This window comes from Nyctereutes procyonoides, unplaced genomic scaffold, assembly GCF_905146905.1.
Source record: "Nyctereutes procyonoides isolate TBG_1078 unplaced genomic scaffold, NYPRO_anot_genome, whole genome shotgun sequence".
In the NCBI taxonomy this organism is placed as follows: Eukaryota; Metazoa; Chordata; class Mammalia; order Carnivora; family Canidae; genus Nyctereutes; species Nyctereutes procyonoides.
Window position 1 is genome coordinate 69,412,319 of NW_026575146.1, and position 20,445 is coordinate 69,432,763.

General features: G+C 58.0%; 3 protein-coding genes across 3 annotated transcripts; 2 read left to right on the forward strand and 1 right to left on the reverse strand.

Annotated features, from left to right (window-relative positions):
- Window positions 1-1,608: 1,608 nt before the first annotated feature.
- Window positions 1,609-5,949, forward strand: CDC42EP5 (CDC42 effector protein 5). The gene is made up of 3 exons (XM_055311337.1): window positions 1,609-1,824; window positions 2,016-2,154; window positions 5,415-5,949. The coding sequence occupies exon 3, from the start codon at window positions 5,415-5,417 to the stop codon at window positions 5,874-5,876; it is 462 nt and encodes a 153-aa protein (XP_055167312.1). The 5' UTR covers window positions 1,609-1,824; window positions 2,016-2,154; the 3' UTR covers window positions 5,877-5,949.
- A 410-nt stretch (window positions 5,950-6,359) lies between these two features.
- On the forward strand, window positions 6,360-7,618 carry LENG9 (leukocyte receptor cluster member 9). Its single transcript, XM_055310212.1, is given in 4 exon segments — window positions 6,360-6,380; window positions 6,619-7,091; window positions 7,093-7,127; window positions 7,130-7,618. Coding segments are annotated over 4 exon segments (801 nt in total). The 3' UTR covers window positions 7,402-7,618.
- A 591-nt stretch (window positions 7,619-8,209) lies between these two features.
- LENG8 (leukocyte receptor cluster member 8) lies at window positions 8,210-19,575 on the reverse strand. The gene is given in 17 exon segments (XM_055311301.1): window positions 8,210-9,490; window positions 11,553-11,760; window positions 11,844-11,973; window positions 12,067-12,135; window positions 12,214-12,315; window positions 12,884-13,169; window positions 13,280-13,420; window positions 13,562-13,840; window positions 14,238-14,426; window positions 14,700-14,841; window positions 15,057-15,269; window positions 15,272-15,308; window positions 15,812-15,922; window positions 16,591-16,692; window positions 17,051-17,225; window positions 17,925-18,017; window positions 19,321-19,575. Coding segments are annotated over 16 exon segments (2,385 nt in total). The 5' UTR covers window positions 17,963-18,017; window positions 19,321-19,575; the 3' UTR covers window positions 8,210-9,327.
- Between the last annotated feature and the right edge of the window lie 870 nt (window positions 19,576-20,445).

Here is a 20,445-nt window from a genome sequence, read left to right on the forward strand (position 1 = left end):
GTGGTTGAGCATCTTGCCTTTGGCTCAGGTCATGAACTGGGACCTGGGATTGAATCCCCCTGCATCAGGCTCCCCACAGGGAGCCTGCTTCTCTCTCTGCCTCTCTATGTGTGACTCTTATGAATAAGTAAAATCCTTAAAAATAAATAAATATTTATCTTAAACAAAATGTGGTCTATCCATGCCATGGAATATTATCTGGCCATAAAAAAACTAAACACTGACACGTGCTACTATGTGGATGAACCCTGAGGACATCATGCTCACTGAGAGAAGCTAAACACAGAAGGTTAGGATTCTGTATACGTGAAGCCTCTGTAACAAGCAAATCCACAGAGATGGAAAGCAGATTGGTGGCCAACAGGAGCTGGGGGAGGGGAAATAGGAAGTATTTATGGGTAACGGGTTCCTTTGGTAGGGGAGGGAGGTATGGGGATGAAACCATTTTGGAGCTAGATGGAGGTGGTGGTTGCACAACACTGGGAATGTACAGAGCACTGCTTTTAAATAGTTCATTTTATGTCATGTGACTTTAACATCCATAAAAATTCGTAATAAAAATCTGTATTTAAATATATTATCTATCTTGGTGACTGAGTTTTGTGTAAACCACCCCACCCCTGCCCCAATACCCACACCCTAAATTTTGCTCTGGATTTGAACCGCAGCCTTGCTCTGCTTGGTCCATCCCCCTGCTTGTGAATCCCAGAAAGAACTTTCTAGCACCTGGATCTGACCCTGCTTGATATCCTGCCCTATAGCCTGCCTGGTGCAGTACTGCAGTGTGTAGTGGCTTGTGAGCTGATGTCTCCAGGTAAAAAGAACTCCAATGTGAAGGCCTTACTGCCTTGGGCTCCACCTGGCCTCCCTGCGGCTCTGAGCATTCTTCTTCCTATCCTCAGCCCCATGGCCTGCCACTTCTGGGAGATTCCCTTCAAGATGCACTTCCTTGTAACCAGTGAAACTGACTGTTCTGCAGCCCTGCAGCCCCACAGCCTCAGCAGAGCCTCAGCACTGAGCCAGGTCTGCCCTGGGCCCTGGGCATCTGTCTCCACACCTCTCCTCCCAACTGAGCACCTCCCTGGGGGCTCTGTTCCCCTCCCAAGGCCGTCCCTCACACCCACCAGGGACCGGTTTTTCCCAACACAGATCTGAGACTCTTCTTGTCAGCAAAAGGCCCAAGCGCTCAGAGTCATGCGATGGTCTTTCTAGGAGCAGCTTCGGGGTGGGGAAGAGGGGACACGGAGGTTCACCCAGGAAACTCTCCAAAGCAGGGTCATGGCTGCCCCTCGGGGACTACCTCCATCCTCCCGGGGACCAGGGACCCCGTCTGTTTCGTTCTTTCTCTTACATTCCCTCTGTGTCTGCCCCTTCCTCTCTCCTGTCCTCCCTTTCTCTCTCTCTCTCTCTCTCTCTCTCTCTCTCTCTCTCTCTCTCTCTCTCTAGCTCTAGCTCTCTCTTTCGCTCTCTCCTCCAACTGCTGCAATCTGTTAGAAATTTCTCTTCCAAACAGCCAGACTTCCCCAGCTCCAGGAAATTCCAAGCTGGGCAGGGGGAGGGGCCGGGCTGGGGGGCGCGCCCTGGCCGTCCCCCACCCCCTCTGCGCGTCCTCTGAGCACACCCAGTCCCGGCCTCGGCCCGCCCCACACTCAGCCCGCAGGCCTCAGCTTTTCCACCGTCGCTTTCTAGTCCTTTAAATCCTAGAGGCAAACTTTCGGATACTAAGGGAGGTTGGGAGGGGCCTGTGCCCAGACGGCCTGGGCTGGCGTGGACGGCTCCAGCCATGGCCCCCGAGAGGGGCTGACGCTACGGTCCCCGGTGCAGGTAAAGAAGGGACCCGGGGCCAGGGCCAGCAAGGGGTGCGGGCTCGGACTCCCCGGTCCGAGGACTGAGAAAGGTCGGAGGCAGGACCCCTGGGACCTGCGCGAGGAGGCGTCCTGTGGAGGTGGCCCCGCGGGCCCGGACGCCTGGGTCCCGGGCCCCTGACAGGTTCCGCATGACACTTCCTTTGCCAGGTGAGAACCGCCTGGAGAAAGAAGGCAGAGGGTGCGGACCTGGGACTCGGTGGCCGGGGCGGGCTCCGAAGCGACGAGACGGGGGTTCCGCCTGCCGGAGCCTGAGAGCGCGGCTGCCCCACTCGGGGAGGACCGAGAGGTAAGGGGGCAGCGGGGAGCCGGGCTCCCGGGTCAGCTTCGGGAGGACGCGGGACAGACGGGCCCAGGGACCGCGGGCGCTCCAGCTCGGGGCGGCCGCCACGTGGCGGGAGGAAGCGCGGCGAGCCGTGGGGCGGGGGTCTCCCCTCCCGGACGCCTCGGGAACCGGTCCGGCCGGGTGTGGAGCGGGCGCCTATTTCCGTTTTGGCGGGGCTGGGGCCCGGAGAGGACAGAGGTGAACCAGCTGTGCCCTCCCTCCTGCAGCTGGAGCGGCGGGCCTGCAGGGGCGGAGGGCAGCGGGAGGGGCCCTCCGGGGTCCCACCCTCACTCCTGCACTGTCTTTTGCACATTTGTCACAAACAACAGCCCCTCTGTAGGAGCCTTGGCTGGCTGACGGAGGTTTTTCCTAGCATGACCTCATTGCCTCAAGCACACAACTCTGCTTGCGGGAGGTTAGGGCCTTCTATTTAAGAGGACCCTGGGGTTCGAGGTTCTGAGAAGGGGAGTGACTTGCCCAAGGCCCTCAGAGCCAGCAAGAGGCCACTCAGAAGCGATTTCGAAGTCATTACTCTGCCTGGAATGGAGAAAAGAAAAGGCAAACACACACCGTCAAGGATGTAGGAAATCCTTGGCCTTTATGGCATATCCAAGTGTTGTTTTTTACATTCGGATGCACACCCACCCACCCACCCTATCCAAGGGGGGCTATGAGCAATAGGCTATCATCTGTAGAGTCTCATCAGGTTTAGACTCTGCCTGGTTTCTGAATCCAGACACAACATTCATTGCTGTGTGACCCAAGGCAACTTACTCTCCCTCTCTATTCCTCAGCCACCACCTCTATAAAACTCATTGCATTGTTCCGAGGATTGAATGAGTTTGTGTATTTGAGTGAAAGCATTTAAGTCCTCTACACCCCACCCCACCCCACCCCAGAATAAGTCCTTAGGAAGTATAACATCAGCATCATGAATGTCCTTTACAAATACCCCTAGCAATCAGGCATTCTGACTTCTACTTTTCAGTAGAGTAAACTGAGGTCTAAGGTTGAGGAAGTTAGGTCAGGGTCCCACAGAAAGGAAATGGCAGGTGTGTTTGGCCAGGCACTGGAAAATGGTGGTAGCGATGCCTTGTAGGGCAATGCGAGGATGGGCTGAGGGACAGGCTAGGGCATGGGCAGGGAGGAAAGCCAGGGACTGAGAGCTGTCCCCAGAGGACTCAGTTCACGAGGCAGCAGGCAGGAGAAGTGGTTAAGTCTGGGCTCTGTGACCTTGGGCCAGTCATAAACCCTCTCTAAGTGTGTCCTTGGGGACAAGGGGGAGTGATCTCAGGTGGCCACTGAGCATTTTATTGAACTTTTGCTCTCTGCTGGGCACTCTGCCAAGACTTACTGGCAACATCTCACCAATCTTGAAAAGAGACTATGAAGTGTTACAGGAAGATCCTGTATTCCTATGTTTCATTTTTGAGAGGGGGAAAGAAACCTTAGAAAGGTTAAGTATTTGCCCAAAGCCACACACACACACAGCCTGATGGAAACCTAGGCATTTGGCTGAGTTGTGGTCTTTTCACCAGCAACTCACTGCACAGTAATGACACTCACTGTGAGCATGGGGAGAGGGTTTTTTATTTTCAACTGTGAATTGAGATTCATTAATGAGCAGAGGTAAGCATTTAAAAAATAAAATAAAATAGATTAGAATTGAAAACATCACAGTGCCTAGCATGTTGTTTCATAAAATTTTGGTTTCCTTTATGCAGAGGTGGGGAGGAGAGATGATTGCATGTCATGTTGCAATTAAAATATATTTATTCATCTAAGCTGAGGTCAGAGAAGTTTGAGAAACACTACAGAGTCTTGTAAATCAAGACTGGTTTTCCCAGAGAAATAAATGTAAAGTGTGTGTTTGTGTGTGTGTGTGTGTTGGGGTAGGGCAAAGGTCAATTCCTCAGAACACATTGGACTATAATTATTTTAAATCCTCTTAGCTTTAATTTTTTCTGCATTATCAGTGATATTTCCCAGGGTGCTAGTTACTGAAAGAATAGTGTTGGTTGCTTTGACTTCTTCATAGGATTTTATCAATTCTTTATTTTGTTCTACAGTTATGTAAGGACACCCCCCCCACACACACACACACATACCCAGCACTAGCACTACCAATTAGCTGGCACTATTACAAATATAGTTTTCTTTAATTGAGATTTACTATGTGCCCTGCAAGGAAGGTACTGTTATTTTACCCATTTTACAGAGAGGAAACAGACATAAGGAAATCACATAATTTATCCCAATCATACAGCTGGCAAAGGGTGGGGCTTTACTTCAAAGAAAAAGATTATTTATTATTATTATGATGATGATGATGATGATAACAGGCACTATTAAAACAAAAGTACAAAGTTATCGGAGTCCCTCCCAGAAATTCCATAAAAACAGCCAGGTTCCAGGATACAGGCAAAGGTTGGCAGGCACTTCTATTTATGTAGAATCCAGGGCAGCCATGAGGCAATAGTGCACCTAGTTTATAGTGTGCAACCTGCCAGCTTCAATTTATGCCATTCTTGTTATTCTTAGAGAAATTTGCAAAATGTAAGACAGTATATTGTCTCTTTCTGGACCAAATACTCAAATTATAAAAGGGTGTGTGAGCATCCTGATTCCTGGATTGGAGCTTTTAGGCAGACTTACATTATCACTTATGTGTGCCTAGGCAAAGCTTTCATGGGTATAGATTTTATTTATTTATATTTTATAACTGTTGGTGTGAAGACAGATATAATCCACACATTTTGAAATAAATCAAAACACTTTAACATTTTCCTGGGCCTCTAGAAGTGTGTGAGTGGTGGGCCCTAGGCACTGTGCCTGCCGCACTTGGTGGACAAAGTGCCCCCTGTCTCCAGGGAAGGGTCCTGAAAATCTCTGCCCCGGAGATGCTGGAGTTTGTCAAGCTTAGGAAACACTCGGGGAGAGCTGGTGAAGCCTGTTGCCTGGCCTGTAGGAAGACCGCAATCTTAGTTCTTACTGGGATAAGCGCGGCGCGTTGGTCATGCACAGGCCTGAATTGCAATCTGGGACCTAGGGCCTCTGGAGACGCAGTTTGCACACCTGTAAAATGGACGTAACCCCGCCACCATCGTCCCGCGTGTTTGCGAGCGCATCCTTGGAACCGCTGCCTAGGCCCAGGGTGGGTGCGCGGCGTGGGTTCCCCCTCGGGCGGAGGCCGCGCTGACCCGCTCCCCCGCCCCCTCCCGCAGATGCCCGTGCTGAAGCAGCTGGGCCCCGCGCAGCCCAAGAAGCGGCCGGAGCGCGGCACCCTGTCCATCTCCGCGCCACTCGGCGACTTCCGGCACACGCTACACGTGGGGCGCGGCGGCGACGCCTTCGGGGACACTTCGTTCCTGAGCCGGCACGGCGGGGGGCCGCCCCCCGAGCCCCGGGCGCCACCCGCGGGAGCCCCGCGCTCCGCGCCGCCGCCTGCGGTGCCGCAGCCCCCGCCGCCCGCCCTCCGCGCGCCCGCGCCCGCCGACCCGCTGCTGTCCTTCCACCTGGATCTGGGCCCGTCCATGCTGGACGCGGTGCTCGGCGTCATGGACGCGGAGCGCCCGGGGGCCGCCGCCACCAAGCCCGACTTGGACCTCAGCTCCGAGGCGCAGCACCCCAGGGCGCACTGCCGCCCCAGCGCGGATCTGGAGCTGGACGATGTCATCGGCCTGTAGGCACCCCAGTTCCCATGCTTTTACCTTCCGGCATCCTGCTTCTGTATACATAAACGCCGCGTCTGTGCCCCGGGTTCTGTCTCTTCGCTTTGCATGGGAAGGGAAGATTGGGGGCGGGGAGTCGGTGATGGGGTCCTGGCTCCTTTAAGGGCCAAGCATGACACCTGCAGCTCGGTTCCCGGCAGGCTGGCCCAGACTCTAGGTCGGATGCCGGGCCTGGAGGGATGGGATGTGACCCCTTTATCAGAGGGGGGCGTGGTTAGACGGTGCCTCTCTATTTCAGCAGTTTTGGCAGAGGGCTTGGCCTGACTGGCTCCCGGAGGCCAAAGGCAGTGGCTCCGGGAGCCTCGACTCCCGGCCCGCATCTCCAGTGAACCCCTCGGGGCGAGCTGCTCTTTACCCTGTGAGCAGACGCGCAGGAAAGTGGCTGGGAAGAGGTAGGGTCCCTGGAGGAGAAACACCCCCGATACATGTGTCGGCCCCATGGCGACAGCGGCGTCCCAAGCCTGGGCTTCCTAGTCTCAGCCTGCTGGGGTACAGCTGTAGAGGCGGAAGGGCGGGGCAGCACGTACAGCACTTTAGGCGAGGGGCGGAACCAAGCCCAGTGAGGCCCCGGTAGAGGCCGCGGCCTCCACACAAATCCTAGGTGAGGGGGCGGGGCCGCACCGGCGGAGAGCGGCCGAGGGCGCAGCCAGGCGTCCCTACGGCTTGGAGGGGGCGGGGTCGCACCTGTAAACCTTAGGGGCCGAGGCCCGGCTCCTCGAGGGCGGAGGGAAGCGGCCCCCCGCGGGCGGTGCCCAGTCTGTCAGCCCTTTGGACCCGGGCGGGCCACACACGAGCATCGCTGGGCAGCGCAGGCGGCGTCGGGCTTCCAGAGTACACGGGCTGCGGAGAGCGCGAGGGCGGCGGGAACCGGGTGCGGCCGGTGACGTCACGGCCCGCGGTAACCGGCTCCCAAGGCGGCGCCCCGCCCCCGGCTGAGCCCGCGCCTCCGCCAGCCTGCTGCTTCGGCGTCCGCTGCCGCCAGCCCCACCCGGGGGCTCCGGTGCCGGCGGGGCCTTGCCGTGGAGCCGAGGCCAGTGCCGGGGGCAAGAAGCCGCCGCTGTGCACGGCCGGGGCCGTCCTCCAGCACAGCCGCTGGGACCCGCGCCTCGACCCGGCCGGCTTCTCGGTAGGCTACGCCGACCGCTTCCTGGCGTGCGCGAGGAGCCCTTGGGGCCCTTTGCTGGGACGAGCCGTTGGCGGCGCTCGGGTGCGCTACTTCCGCTTTCGCGGCCGCACCGTGTGGGACCCCGCCTCACGCACTGGTCTGGTCACCGGCTCGGGCTTGGCGGCGAGCACGCTCAGGGCGGCGGGGGCGCGCACGATGGTTAGGACGCTCGGGACGGCGGCGAGATCGCTCAAGACGGGGAGGGTGCTCAGGACAGCGAGGACGCGCACGGCGGCGGCGAGGACGCGCATAGCGGTGGGGACGCGTTCGAAGGCGTGGCCGCCCCTCCCGCTGGCACCAGAACCGAACTCCTAGCACCGGACTGGCCTGGGCCGGAAGCCAGGGAGCGGGATAGGGCCGGAGGCCAGGCGTCCCCCTGAACAGAGCTGGGAAGGGTGTTGCAGCCGGCCGCCCCTGGAGGAGCCGCGGGGGGTGGGAAGACTTGGTAGCAGCCCTGGCACGGTCCCCTGAAGGGTTTCCCTGACCCTAGCCCTCGGAAGGCAGAAAAGTCACAGGAGCCAGGGGCACACCACCTCGCCAGCCCCGCCCCCACGCATTTTGTGGCCCTCATGACCGATCCCGGGCTGCAGGCAGGGGTGGCCAAGGCCCAGGAAAAGTCTGGAACCACACCGGCGAGTGCTGCCTTCCTGGTACCCACGAAGGCCCTGCACCTGACTCTAGCCCTTCTGAGGCTGATGGGCCCTGGGGAGGTAGCTGCCAGTCACTGCATTAAGACTTGTGCTCTTGGCCTGGGTTCCTGGCACCCCACAGTTGAGCTTTAGATGCCTGCTTCTCTGGGGCAGCATGTGCTGTGCCCCACCCTCCCCCTTCCCCTCCCCAGAAAATATGGCCCAAGTGCTGAGACAGAGGCTGGAAGAGGAGGGGCTCAGAGTAATATAGCTCCTACCCTGGCCAAGGTGCCCCAAGATTCTCAGGTCTGCCTCCCTGAGCCTGGTTGCAGGCCAAGGCAGGAGCTGGAAGCCAGCCCCTAGCGGAAGTCTGGCTGTGCCACATGGGCCGGGCAGAGGGCACCCTGGCTGAGATAGCTCTGGGGTGATGATCCCCTCAGAGCCGCTGGTGGCCGCTCTCAACCTGTCCAAGCAGGAAGGGACAAAGTGCTCTCTCTCTCTCTCTCTCTCTCTTTAATTTTGGTTTCTCTCAAGCTTCCAAATGGTGCTCAGTGATCCAAGGAAAGAATGAAGGAAGGAGAAGGGAGGGGAAAGGGAAGGGAGGGGAGGCAGAGGAGGAACATCTGGAAAAAAAGCAGCCTGACAGTCCAGCTGTTTGCAAACTCATCGCACATCCTCCAGTTACATGGCAGAAGAGGGGGGAGGGCCAAAAAGAAAAAGGGGAGGAAGAAAACTAACTTAAACACACACAAAAAGAAAAGAGAAGGAAACATGACGTGAGCTGGTGATCCATGGAGGCAGGGAGGGAGGGAGGGTAACCGTTTTACCTGTGCTGAACCAAAGAAGGGTTGGGGAGCAGGAGGAGGAGGGAGGGAAGGAAAAAAAAAAAACCAGAAGAAACACGGGGGTGGAGGGAGGAGGGACACGGAGACAACTTAATACAACTGTAGACGAGGCGGCCCGGCCGAGGTCCCGCGATGGCCTCCGGAGTCCTCAGTGCGCAGTGTCGGCGTGGATGTGGTGCTGGCTTGGCGGCGGCACTTCTGACGTGGGGGGCTGAGGGTGGGGCACAGTCTCTACATGGCTCCCCTAGCCCCAAATACTGAGGCCCCAGAGGGCTGGGCAATAAAAGTCTGTGGTGAGGCGGGCAGGTGGCGGGTGGCGGGCTGCTGTGCTGGTGGCCCCGCCGCGGGCGGGCACGGGCGGAGTGGCCTGTCTTCTTCTGGCCCCCTGGGCATGGGATGGGCCAGGGTGCCAGGTCGGTACCGGAGTACAAGCTCGAGAGAGAGAGAGAGAAAACACTGAGACAGCATTAGTGGAGGTGCCAGGTGGACACAGAGCAGCCTACAGACCATGCCCCCAACCCTCCGCTATCCCACCCCATCCTCCCCCAATCCCATTCCTCTGAGACAAAAAATAAAAATGTAGAAAAAATCTCTGTACAGACTCCCCGGTGGGAAAACGGGGACAGGGATGGCGGCTCTTCCTGGAGCCCACTCCCCACGAATTAATTTACAACCCAAGTCCATGGCTCAAAAACAAAATCGGCAAAGGCGGCGCTGGGGGGCCACAGCCCTGCCCCCACCCCACCCCACCCCATCCGCGCTGGTGCTCAGAAGGCTGACAGCTGCGCCAGGCTGAGGCGGCAGTCGATGCTGGCGTTGTCCAGGCCCGTGTATGCCAGGCCCAGGGGCTCTAGGAAGGCCCGGCAGGCGGCCTCGCCCTCGAAGGCCAGCTCGGCCTGCAGGTAGGAGACTGGCAGCGCAGGGCGGAAGCTACGGAGACAAGAGGAGAATGCGATGAGGCAGGCAGTGGGCAGGGGAGGGCCCCACAAGCAGGGAGTGGGTGCCCCCCCTTCGGGCACCCAAAGGGTTTCCTCAGCACATTACCTGCTGACCTCTCACCCATCCCCACCCAACCTCCCCACCTCCAGGGGCTTGGGGGGGCCCGGGGTGGGGTTGGTGGCCCCAGCCCCGGCTGTGCCCCCCCTTCACCCTCACTTACCTGTACAGGGGGGACCAAGGAGGGTGGGAGGGAAGGGCCCAGTTGGTTCCTTTGCTGCTCAAGGGCCCACTGTGGCCCAAGCAGAAGGAGGGACCCCAGGGGATGGTGGTGGGCATGGGCTGGCAGGTCTGACAGCTACTCTGGGGGGACCCGCCCTGTTTCCCCTGCCTGGGTCAAAGTGCCTCGGGAATGCCAGCACAGCTTCAGCCAACATGTATTATGACGTGCTGGCTACAGTCACTTGCAGTTACTAATAAACACAGCATGTGCCAGAAGATATCTGTTAACTTGAATTCTCTCCCAGAAACCCTGTCACCCTGCCCTTATATCACACAGGACATAAACCAGTCCTGCCTCAAGTCTGTGCCTGGTCTTGGCCTGGATATCCACAGAGGGCATAAGAGTCCATTCCTACCACAGCTGAGCTGGCCTCCTGGCCATCCTGCAGGGACCTGGTTCTGGGGACTCTCAGACTCAGGGCCAGGGCTGTCCGTATCTGCCGGTGGAGGGGGGGCAGTGAGAGCATGTAGCCAGTGATGGGCCAAGGCCCCTCCTACAAGGCACTTCATGGCTGTGGCCCCAACCAAGACCCAGCAGGTATAAACTAACCCGAATGGCGACCTGCCCACATGACACCCCTGGGAGCAGCACAGAAGCTTGGGAGCTGCTGTCCCGCTGCAGACAGCAGACTCTGAGGGACAGCCCTCAGGGCCTTTAGACATACCACCTCCCCGACACTCCTGGGTAGGTAGTCAGATCCTGCTCATCCTAGCGCCTTCATGTTTCTGCCCATGTCCTTGTCTACTTCTGTGGCCCCTACCCTGGCTCAGCCTCTGCCTTAAATCTCCTGGACCCAAACTGGAGCATGGAATGTGTGGTCTCATACCTTCAGGGTGACCCTCTCTCCCCAGTCTCACACCATTCCTGTGACTCTTAAGGTAACTTATGTGGCCCCTTGAACCTACCAACCTCTGACCAAGGGTTCTCAACTTTGGCAAGACTGACACTGGGGCCAGGTGATTCGGTTGTGGGGCATCCCGGGCACTTCAAGGGGTTGAGCAGCATCCCAGGCCTCTACCCACTAGACACCAGTAGCCACCCCTAGTTGTGACAATAGAAGAGATCACCTGACATCTCCCTATGTCGCCCAGGGGCATTTCACTGCCCTGCTGGAGAAACACAGGTTCCCCACCACACACATGCACGCATGCATGCCACACGCGCGCGCGCACACACACAGCACACGTGATAGTTGATGACAGAGAAGCATGCTCTTTTTATGTCCAGCCCCTGATCTGCCTAGCCCCCACATCACGCCTTTCTCCCTAAATATTTCCTGCACTCTCGAAGGAGCTCAAGTCAGAACAAGGTCTTTCTTGTCCTGTTACATCCGAAGCTACCAAGAGCAGGGCCATCTTTTCTAGTTTGTTTCTACCGAGTGGGAGCTCAGTGTCAGGAGTGCCTTGAAAGGTGAATAGAGATCTCAGAGTGAGGGGACCGAGAAAACAAACCAGGGTCCAAGGTGATGCGAGCAGGAAAAAGAGACTCAGGGGTAAAGAGGGAACCCTAGAGCAGCAAGACAGAATGGAGGAGATGCAGACGCAGGCGTGGGAGACACAGTGAACTGTGGGGAGGGAAGCAGAAGGGCCTGGGGAGCAGGGTACGTGTAGAAACAAGGGGGGAGAGGACCAAGGTCCAGGGCACAGCAGCTGGAGGCCTGACAGCCCGAGTGTGCAGGGGCAGGAGGAGAAAAGGAAGGGACGGGGGAAGGAGGGGAAGGCAGGCCGCCACAGGGCCAGCAGACGGGGCGAGGGAGAACCCAGCTTCACATACGTTTTGATCATCGCCTTGAGGGCAGCTTTGCGCTCCCGGTCTGCAAACTTGTCCACCAGGTACCCAGACATGCAGGGCGCATGACAGTAGAGCCGGAAGAAGCGGTGGTAGTTGCCCAGAGCCCAGGCTGCCCTCAGTGCCAAAGCGTGAGCCACGCAAGGGTCTGCCTTCAGTTCCCGAGTCAGGTAGGCCAGCTCCGTGGTGATGTCTGGGGCCCAAGACAAAGGAGGATCAGCAGCGCCCAACCCTGGGGGCCTGGAGCCACCCTGTCCTGCAGGCAGCGCCTCTCACCTCCTGAGTTCTTGGTGAAGATGTAGTAGAGGACCCGGTAGGCAGTGAACTCGCCCACATTGCCTGGCAGGTTCTCGGCATACAATGACTTGAGCTGCGTCTGGCACTGGTTGAACTCCTCATGGTCACCCTGGCACCAGGGGTGTGGACATCAAGAAAGATGGTGAGGCCAGCACGGGGAGCCCGGGAAGAGCCTGAAAGGGCCTCAGCACCCCACACTCACCTTCTCCAAGGCGATGCGGGCATGTGTCTCATATACTTCCACTGTGAACTCTGTTCGCACACCTTGCACCTGGATCGGCAGAACGAACAATGAGGCCAGAGCAGAACAGGACTCACCCAGGGCAGGCCTTCCCCGCAGCCCCCGCACCGTCAGGTCCTGCCGAATTGACTTCATCTGCTCGCACGCAAAAGCATAGTCTTGCTTCTCTTTCCAGTGGGACTTGACCATGCACAGAGACTTTTTCAAAACCTGGAAAGGGAACCACATTAAGGCTCAGTGTGATTTCACAGCAGGATGAGCAAGGCTGTAACACCCATTATGATTCCACTAACTCTGTTCTAAGACAATAGCTACAATATCAAACTCCTTTAGTAACTCATTGCCAACTTTGAAAAGAACCCAACACATTTTGCAAGAATTACTACTCTCAACCTCAGCTGCCCACATCTGCGTGTCCAGTCCCCTGGATGGAACATTAGCCATGCCGCTGCTGCAGTCTCAGCAGAGCACAGAGGGGTCTGATTGCCTCCGTCACATGAAGCGCTGGCCTAGGAAAGCCACTTCCTTCTCCGTCTCCTAATCAGGGAACATAAGCTCAGAGCTGAGCAAGTCTCCTGATGAGGATATGCAACCCAGCACAAATTCTGTCTCCAAGTCACCTTCAGAGAGCTCCCAGGCCCCAAAGTCCCTGCCCAGCTGCAAGCCCCTGCTGCCACAGCAGTCTCCTGTGCAACCTCTGCCGTAATTCCTGTGTTGGTGCCATAGCCTAGTGCCAGCATCCACCCTGCAGGGAGGACCTGCCCTTCCCAGCACTTACTGCCACAGGGCGCACAGTGGACGGGTCAGGGGCACAGGTGAGACGCAGATAGTGCTTGGTGATGTCAGGGCAAGTGCCCACAATCTGTAGTTCCTGCCAGTCAGGGTCAGCACCACTGCTTTCCAGGCTGCCCATCTGCAGCACCAGGGGCTCGAGGCGCAGGCGGCGGGAATGTCCATGCTGGAAGCGGGCCGCCCGCTTCTGCTTCTTAAGCTCACGCTCAGGGTCCTCACACTCTAGCGTGGCCATCTTTTTGCGGCTTCGCTTGGTGGGAGCAAGATCATGCCTGAAAAGAGGTCAAGGTGAATAGGCAGATGTCACAGCATGCCTCTCCCACCACTCCCCAGGAACCCCGATCTCAGCCCCACCCCTTGGGCCACCTGCCCCAAGTCTCACCTCTTCCCACGCTGCGCCCTGCCTCGGCCCCGATCCATGTGGGCCCCCCGACCTCCTCGGCCCTTTGGGGGCGGGTTCCTGCGACCCACAGGGTGACACTCATTCCCTGAGTAAGAACTGTCTGAATCCGAGTGGGAGTCACTGCACAGAAGCAGCAAGAAGGTAAGGCCTGAAATGGCTCCTCCCCTCAAGACCCCCTCCATGCCCACCCATGCCCCTCAACCCCCCACAGCCCCTATGCCCCCCACCCCCCCACCGCCCCGGACCCTGAACTCTTCACACCTGCGGCGGAAGTGGCGGGTAGGGGACCGGGAGGAGGAACGGGAGCGGGAGTCCGTGCTGGAGGAAGAGCTGTTGTCCTTCATGAAGACATTGCGGTTGCCAAACTTGGCGAAGCTGCTGCCCCGGGCTCGGCCAGCACCCCCAGCCCCTGGTGTCCCTCGCTGGGACTGGGCACCCCCGCCCCTTGTCGCTGAGCCTGCCCCCCTGGGAGGATGAAGGCTGCTAGGGGCCTCCCACCGCTTCTTCTTGGGGCTCTCAGCCACAGGCTCCCGAGTCAGCCTGAGGATATAGCAGGGCAGGGCATCACCAATCCAGCGCCTCCACCAACCCCAGCATCTGCCAGCCGCCCCAGGAACACACCACCTCAGGCAGGAAAGAAACTTACCCAGGCGACTCAGCTAACACACTGCAAAAATGGGAGGCAAACCCAAGGTTTTCTCTGTCTAGAGAATGTTCTTCGCTGCTGAGTACCATGCACTCGCCAGGCTTCAGGGCCTTCACCCCACCCCAGGATTCCACCACCAGGCAGTGCCTGGGCCTCAGCTCTACCCTCCTGGCCTTCTACCCCTGGCAGCCAACTTTCTTGCTCATTCTTGGGGCTTCAGATACCTAAGTCTGCAGGTCTCTGCTTCAGCACCCAGAATCGCCCTCCTCCCCATCCCTGGCGTAGACTAACCCTGGCAGGGGCTCCCGGCTCCAGTCAATGGTATAAGCTGAGCCGTCCTGCAGCCGGGCCTGCAGCAGCTCCTTGAGTAACTTCTCTGTCCGGTCCTTGTCCTCCTCCGACTCACAGGCAGTAAAACAGCGCTCCACATACTCCTTCATGTCCTGTGGCCAATCATCAGGCTTCCCGGACAGGCTCCCCCTGGGTGAAGGCAGACGTGGGACTCAGCTGGGTGGCACCCCACACCCCAGCAAAGATGGTTGTCACTACCACCCACAAAGCAGACACAAGCCCAACATAATGCGAGCATCATCTTCTTCCCCTCTCATTTCATGCTCACAGCAACCCTAAAAGAGGAACCCCTCCCCACCTTGGAGGAGCAGACTGAGGCTCAGGGGGATGCACAACCTGCCAGTGGACTATACGCACAGCAGAAGGAGGGAGCTGGGACAGGATCAAGGGGGTGGCCATCACCTGTGGTTCTGGGCTTTCTCAGGGTTGGGCTGGGGGCCGAAGCTGCTGTGCTGGCCCTCCGAGGTGGAGCTGAAGCTCTGACTGGTGACAGCAAAGGGCCGTTTCTGAATGTTGAACTTGAGACCACCAGTCCCCGGGGCTGCTGTGAGGGCCGCAAGAGCTGGGGTTAGACCTTACCGTGGCCTTCCTCAGGTTGCCTTATCTCCAGGAATGGGAAACGCCAAGCTCTAGAGAAGGGCTCCAAACCAACTGCATCCAGAGCCAGGGAATGACCACCACACCCAGAAGTGCCCCACGCTTGGCTCTGTAAGGTGCAGCCCCCATGCCCTCTCTCCCCAAATTCTACCTCCAACTTACGCTTCATCCGGTTCCACAACTGTTGGCCTTTCTTGGGCTTGGCAGGTTCAGAGTAGGCATGTGGCCCATAGGCCTGGCCTGAGGCAGGCCCTGCCTGGCTGTGCTGTGTGGCTGGGGCTGTTCCAGGCTGGGGGCCACTGTTCAGAGCATGAGCCCCATGCGGGGGGTTGGAGGGCTGAGGGGGCTGGGCTGCTGGCAGCTGCTGAGGGGGGGCTGGTAGGACATGCTTTCTTCCATGCCAGGGACTGGGGGCTGTTGGAGGAAGCAGGTGCTGAGGGCAGGAGCAGAGCTTCCAGTGCTGGCTCTCACACTGTCCTCATGATCACAGCACCACTCAGTCCTCAACTCCATCCTGTGACCCATCAACCTCAACACCTACTCCCAGGCCTTGCCCAAGCCCTAAACCCATCCTGGTTTCATTTTTTTAAGTTTATTTATTTATTCATGAGAGAGAGAGAAGCAGAGACACAGGCAGACAGAGAAGCAGGCTCCTGCAGGGAGCCCGATGTGGGACTCGATCCCGGGCCTACGACCTGAGACGAAGTCAGACGCTCAACCACTGAGCCACCCAGGTGCCCCCATCCTGGTTTCAAAAACTATAGTTTGCCCTCCTCAGTTATCAGATCGGTAGTCACCAGGCAGGAGACTACCCAGAGACAGCCATTGTAACAAATATAGGGATCCCCACCATTCACCCACTCAGAAAAACTACATTCCCCATCTTGAACATGCCACAAAGCTGATGGGGGTGTTACCTGGCTCAGAGTCCCCTGGTGCTGGGGTGCTGATGGCTGCTGGGGTGCGGTGGAGCCATACGAGCTGGCCATGCCATACTGGGAGGGGGAACCATAGCTCTGGTACATGCTCTGCCAGAGGCACAGAAATGAGGATCAGCACAGGCCCAGCTCCTTCCCCTTCTCCTGCCCCCTCAGGTGCCAGACATAATCTCTGTGCTCCACACTCTTACCTCTATCTTTCTCCACTACATAAATCCTCCTTATGAGAAAAACAACAAAAACCTCTATCAATCCCATTCTCCATTTAAGAAATATTTACCGAATGCCAATTTTCCTAAACGCTACAACAGAACTAAAAATAAACAGTAAAAATCCACCCTCTCATAAAGCCTGCGCTCAAAACACGTGCACAGTTGCAGATGGATACACAGAATATCTGGCAGTAAGCACTGTGAAAGCAAGGAGTGGGGTGCAACCCTGCTTTAACTTATCCAGTCAGAGAAAGGTCTAACCTGGGAAGCACCCCCACCACCACCACCAAGGTGAGAACACGGAGAGGTGTGGGAAAAGGGGATGAGAGCTGGCACAGAGCACAGGTGGACGTCATGGGTGACAGACTGAGCATGGGGAGAGGACGCGGCCAGAGCAGAGAAGGTGGGACCTAGAAAGGGCCTTCAACTTGATCATGGGAACAACATGCTAGTGGAGTGTCTCGGAAGCTGTCACTGCTGTCTTCAAGTCTTCCCCTGGCCCTGGAACCCACCCCTCTACTCGCCCGCGCTGGGCTGGATGCTCACCATGGGGTAGTAATAGCTGTAAGGATAGGCGTAGTTGTACTGCTGGTACCACTGGTAGTACTGCTGCTGCTGCAGAGCTGAGGCCTCTGCCTGAGACACATACTGTGGAGAGAGGCCCACATGCCATCAGCACTGGCAGCAGCACACACCCTCCGGCCCCCAAATGTGGTTAACTACTAAGGAACACAACTGGGTCCATCTCTCTCTAAGAGCCACAGCTTCTACCAACGCACTTGAGGCATTTCAGAGGCCCAGGACATGCCTCCTCTTAAGGCTAGATTCCCAGGGACAAGGACCACACGGTGCCCTGGGCTCTTCAAGGAAACAGACCTTGCTCCCCCATCCAAGGGCTCCTAGAACATCTTCGGAGCACTGTGTCCTTGTGATACCAGGGAACACCATATATTTCCCTCCCTAGCAACCCCCGCTCAGGGTTCCCAGGTCCTGTGTGCCTTCTCACTTGTGCACTGGCCACAGGCCCATTGCTGCTGGCCTTGCCGGAGCTGCCAGCGGCTCCTGCTTTGCTGATGCTGGCCAGAGCCTGGCGGGCCTTCTCCCACTCCGGGTTCTCGTGCATAGGAGCTTCCATGCCATTCTCTCTGCCTGTCCCGGCTACCATGCTGTACTGAGAAGACCTGCAAAGAAGGGACATCAAGTCAGTCTTTTCTCTCCCTGTACATGGTGGGCAAAATGCAGGCAGGCACATACCAGGGCCTGAATCCTAGACTCCTTCATGCTACCTACTAGAGTCTAAATTTTTAATTCTAAGATATATTTTAATCTGTAACATGCTAACAATCCCTTTCTGTCTCACACCTCCCTGAGAAAGAAATCCGACTAAAGACAGAGACCTATGACACTTTTCCAGGTGTCTGACACACAGTAATTGTTAAATACCGAATGAAAAGATTACCAGTGTCCAGAGAAATTAACAGCACCTGGTGCCTACTAAGTCTAGATGTCTTATGAGTCAATTTTCACAGCTCCCCAGCCAACAGAAGACTATCATCATACTGTTTTGGAAAAACAAGGTATTAACAGACAATAAATGAGAGGATTAAGTGTGTTGGAGGCTGCCCCTTAATCAGTCCATGGAATGAATCACCCCAATTCTGAGAAATAAGCACTGTTCCATGGACACAATGTTCAGAGAGGTGAAAACCTGCTGTCCACCCGACAACCAAACACTTCCCTTCACCAGGTGGCCAGAGGCACTCCTCCTCACTACCCCCACAAGGACTGTTCCAGCACATCCCAGTCATCTAAGGGAACACCACTGAGTCCTGCTTCTGCCTGCCCTCCCCTCCAGCCTCTGTCTCTCTAGCCACACTAACCAATCCGTGCTCCGCTGATCACCCACGTTGGCCGCCATCTGGACCTTGGGGCATAAGGGGTGGACCTCAGGAGCCAGACTGCTTTCTCACTGTCTATGAGAAAAAGGAGGAGTTAGGGAGACTCAGGAAGGAGCAGGAGACAAGTCACGAAATGGGCTCACGAGAAGTCGGGCAGAGAAGGAGGTATGAGAAGTTAGGAGCTGGGAGACGAGGAACCACTGAAGAGAATCCTGGGTGTGGAATAAAGAGGCTCCTGTATGGAGCCCCTGGGCTCCCTGCAGTGCTCTGGGTGGAACATGAGGGATGTGAAAACAGGGAAGGCTGAAGGGATTCCCCAAAGGGAAAGAGAAGAACCTGAAACCCTAAGGGGAAATGGATGGTGCAGAGGGCAGGGGGGGTGGGGGGGTGCCCTCAGGAAGGAGCCCCAGGCTAGTGGGAAGCAGCCCCAGGGAGGGGGGGGGAACGACGACCTCGCGAAGGGAAGGTCCGAGGGAGCCCCCGGGGCAGGAGAGAAGGTGCCGGTGGGGGGGGGGGCGTGCTGAGAGACACCTCGAGCAAGGGCTAGGACGTGTTGCAGAGGGAAGCCTGCTCCTGAGAGAAAGCACGAGGACCAGGAGGGTGCTCTGAGGAGCAGTCCGGAAAGACGGACTCTAGCGAGCACTCAGGAGAACAAGCAGCAGACAGGAGGGAGGGCTCCCGGAAGTCGCTCCAGGAAACAAGGACAAGCGCCGCGTGCCCCTGGGTGCCCCTGGGGAGCCCTGCACTGTAGAAACGTCCTCTCAGGAAGCGACCCCCACGGGCAGAGGCACCTCCTCTGCCGGGTGGCCAGGGACCCAACAACGTCCCGCACACCCAGGACTGCAAGAGAGCGATCTCAGCCACGGAGACCGAGGAGCACGGGTGAGCCCCGAGGCAGGCCCTCGCCGGTCCTACTACGAGGGAGGAGGTGAGAGCAGCGGCTCTCACGGCCGCAGGGAAGGCCGTCCAGAGGGCAGGGACGCCAGGCGCAGGCCCGCCACCCGCTCCAGACCACCGCCCGGCCGCGCCGCGCTTGCGCACCACGGCTCGGGGGTGAGGGGAACGGAGCACCGAAGCGCCGAGGCTGCGCATCGCCCGGGGCAACGCCATCCTCCGGGTGGAACCGCCGGGTCACTGGGGGCTGAAGAAGAGGGCGCTCAGGCCCCAGGAATTCCGGGGAGGGGGCGGGGAGCCACGGGCCGACTGCGCAAGCGCGAGAGCGCGCAGGCGCAGAAACCGCCAGTGCCCGCCACACCCTGTCGTCGCTCGCGCGCGGCGTCCGTTGGTGCGACGGCCCACCAGGCCTCGGGACCCGCCGGGCGTAGGCCCGGAAGGAGACGCCGTCCCCGCCGGCTCGCCCGCCGCGCCCCACACTCACCTCAGCCGCTCGCCCCCTGGACTAGTCAGCAGCGGCCCAAGGCGACACCGACACCGGTGCGGAACTGCTCGTGACCCGGCTGGTTCTGGTCTTCCTTGGGCTTCGACGTTCTGACCGCGGCGTCCTGACGTCATGCGGAGGCCTCTCCCCACCTCCCTCGACCTTGCACAGCCAATGGGCGCCGCGGGTTTGTGTTGAGCCCGCCCCCCACTTACGCAGGGACGCGTGGGCGCTCAAGGCAAGCCGGAAGACGGGAGGGAACGGTGGCCCCGAGGGGACTTGCGCGGCGGAGGGCGGGCCTCCGGGCTCTGCCCGCACACGCAGCCCTAGTTTGGGCTCAGTGAGTGGTAACCGTGGTTGTTTTCAGACACAAGCTAGCGTAAGGAGGGCTGTAAGACTGCTGTGCCGCGATGTGGAAGCCCAGGGCAGAGAATGGTGCAATCGGGAAAGGGGATGAGAACAGCCTCCGGCAGGGAAGAGGAGCTTCTCTAGCACGTAAATTTTCAGAGGACGCGGCTCGCGGAAACCAGGCGGCGGGCGACCGGCAGAGCCGGGGGGCACGGGGGGAGCTGGTGGCTGCGGCGGAGTAGACGTGTGCGAGGTCCCGGGGTGAGCGGATAGGTCTGTACAGGGGGGCAGGTGGCAGCCTCTGCAAGGGCTCTGGGGGCCAGGCTGGGGAATGTGACGTGGCGGGGTCCCGCGGTGAGGGGAGAGGTCTCTACATGTGGGCAAGTGGCGGCCCCTGCAAGAGCTCTGGGGCCAGGCTGGGAAATGTGGACCTGGCAGGTAGCAGTGTACCATGTGTTTCCGTCCAGGCTTCTGACTGATGACAGGACCTAGCTCAGGGACCGCTCAATGCAGTAGTAGTAGGCAATGGAAGTATTTCAGAAGTAGTTTCCTTCCGTTTTTATTATTAGAAATTTTTGTACTGATGACTGGGTGTCATTTTGTTTGTTAACACAGTTGGTCTTTTTCTGTCCTTTGACTTAAAAAAAAAAACTATTCGTTTTAGGATAATTTGGGATTTACAAGAGAGTTGCAAAGGTGATTGAGAGTCCTGTGTACCTACTGCTGGTTCTCCGTGATGCTGTTATCTTGCATTCCTGTAGGACATTAGCTAAAACC

Coding starts and splice junctions, on each gene's coding strand:
- CDC42EP5 (XM_055311337.1), top strand. CDS start 5,415: ATGCCCGTGCTGAAGCAGCTGGGCCCCGCGCAGCCCAAGAAGCGGCCG.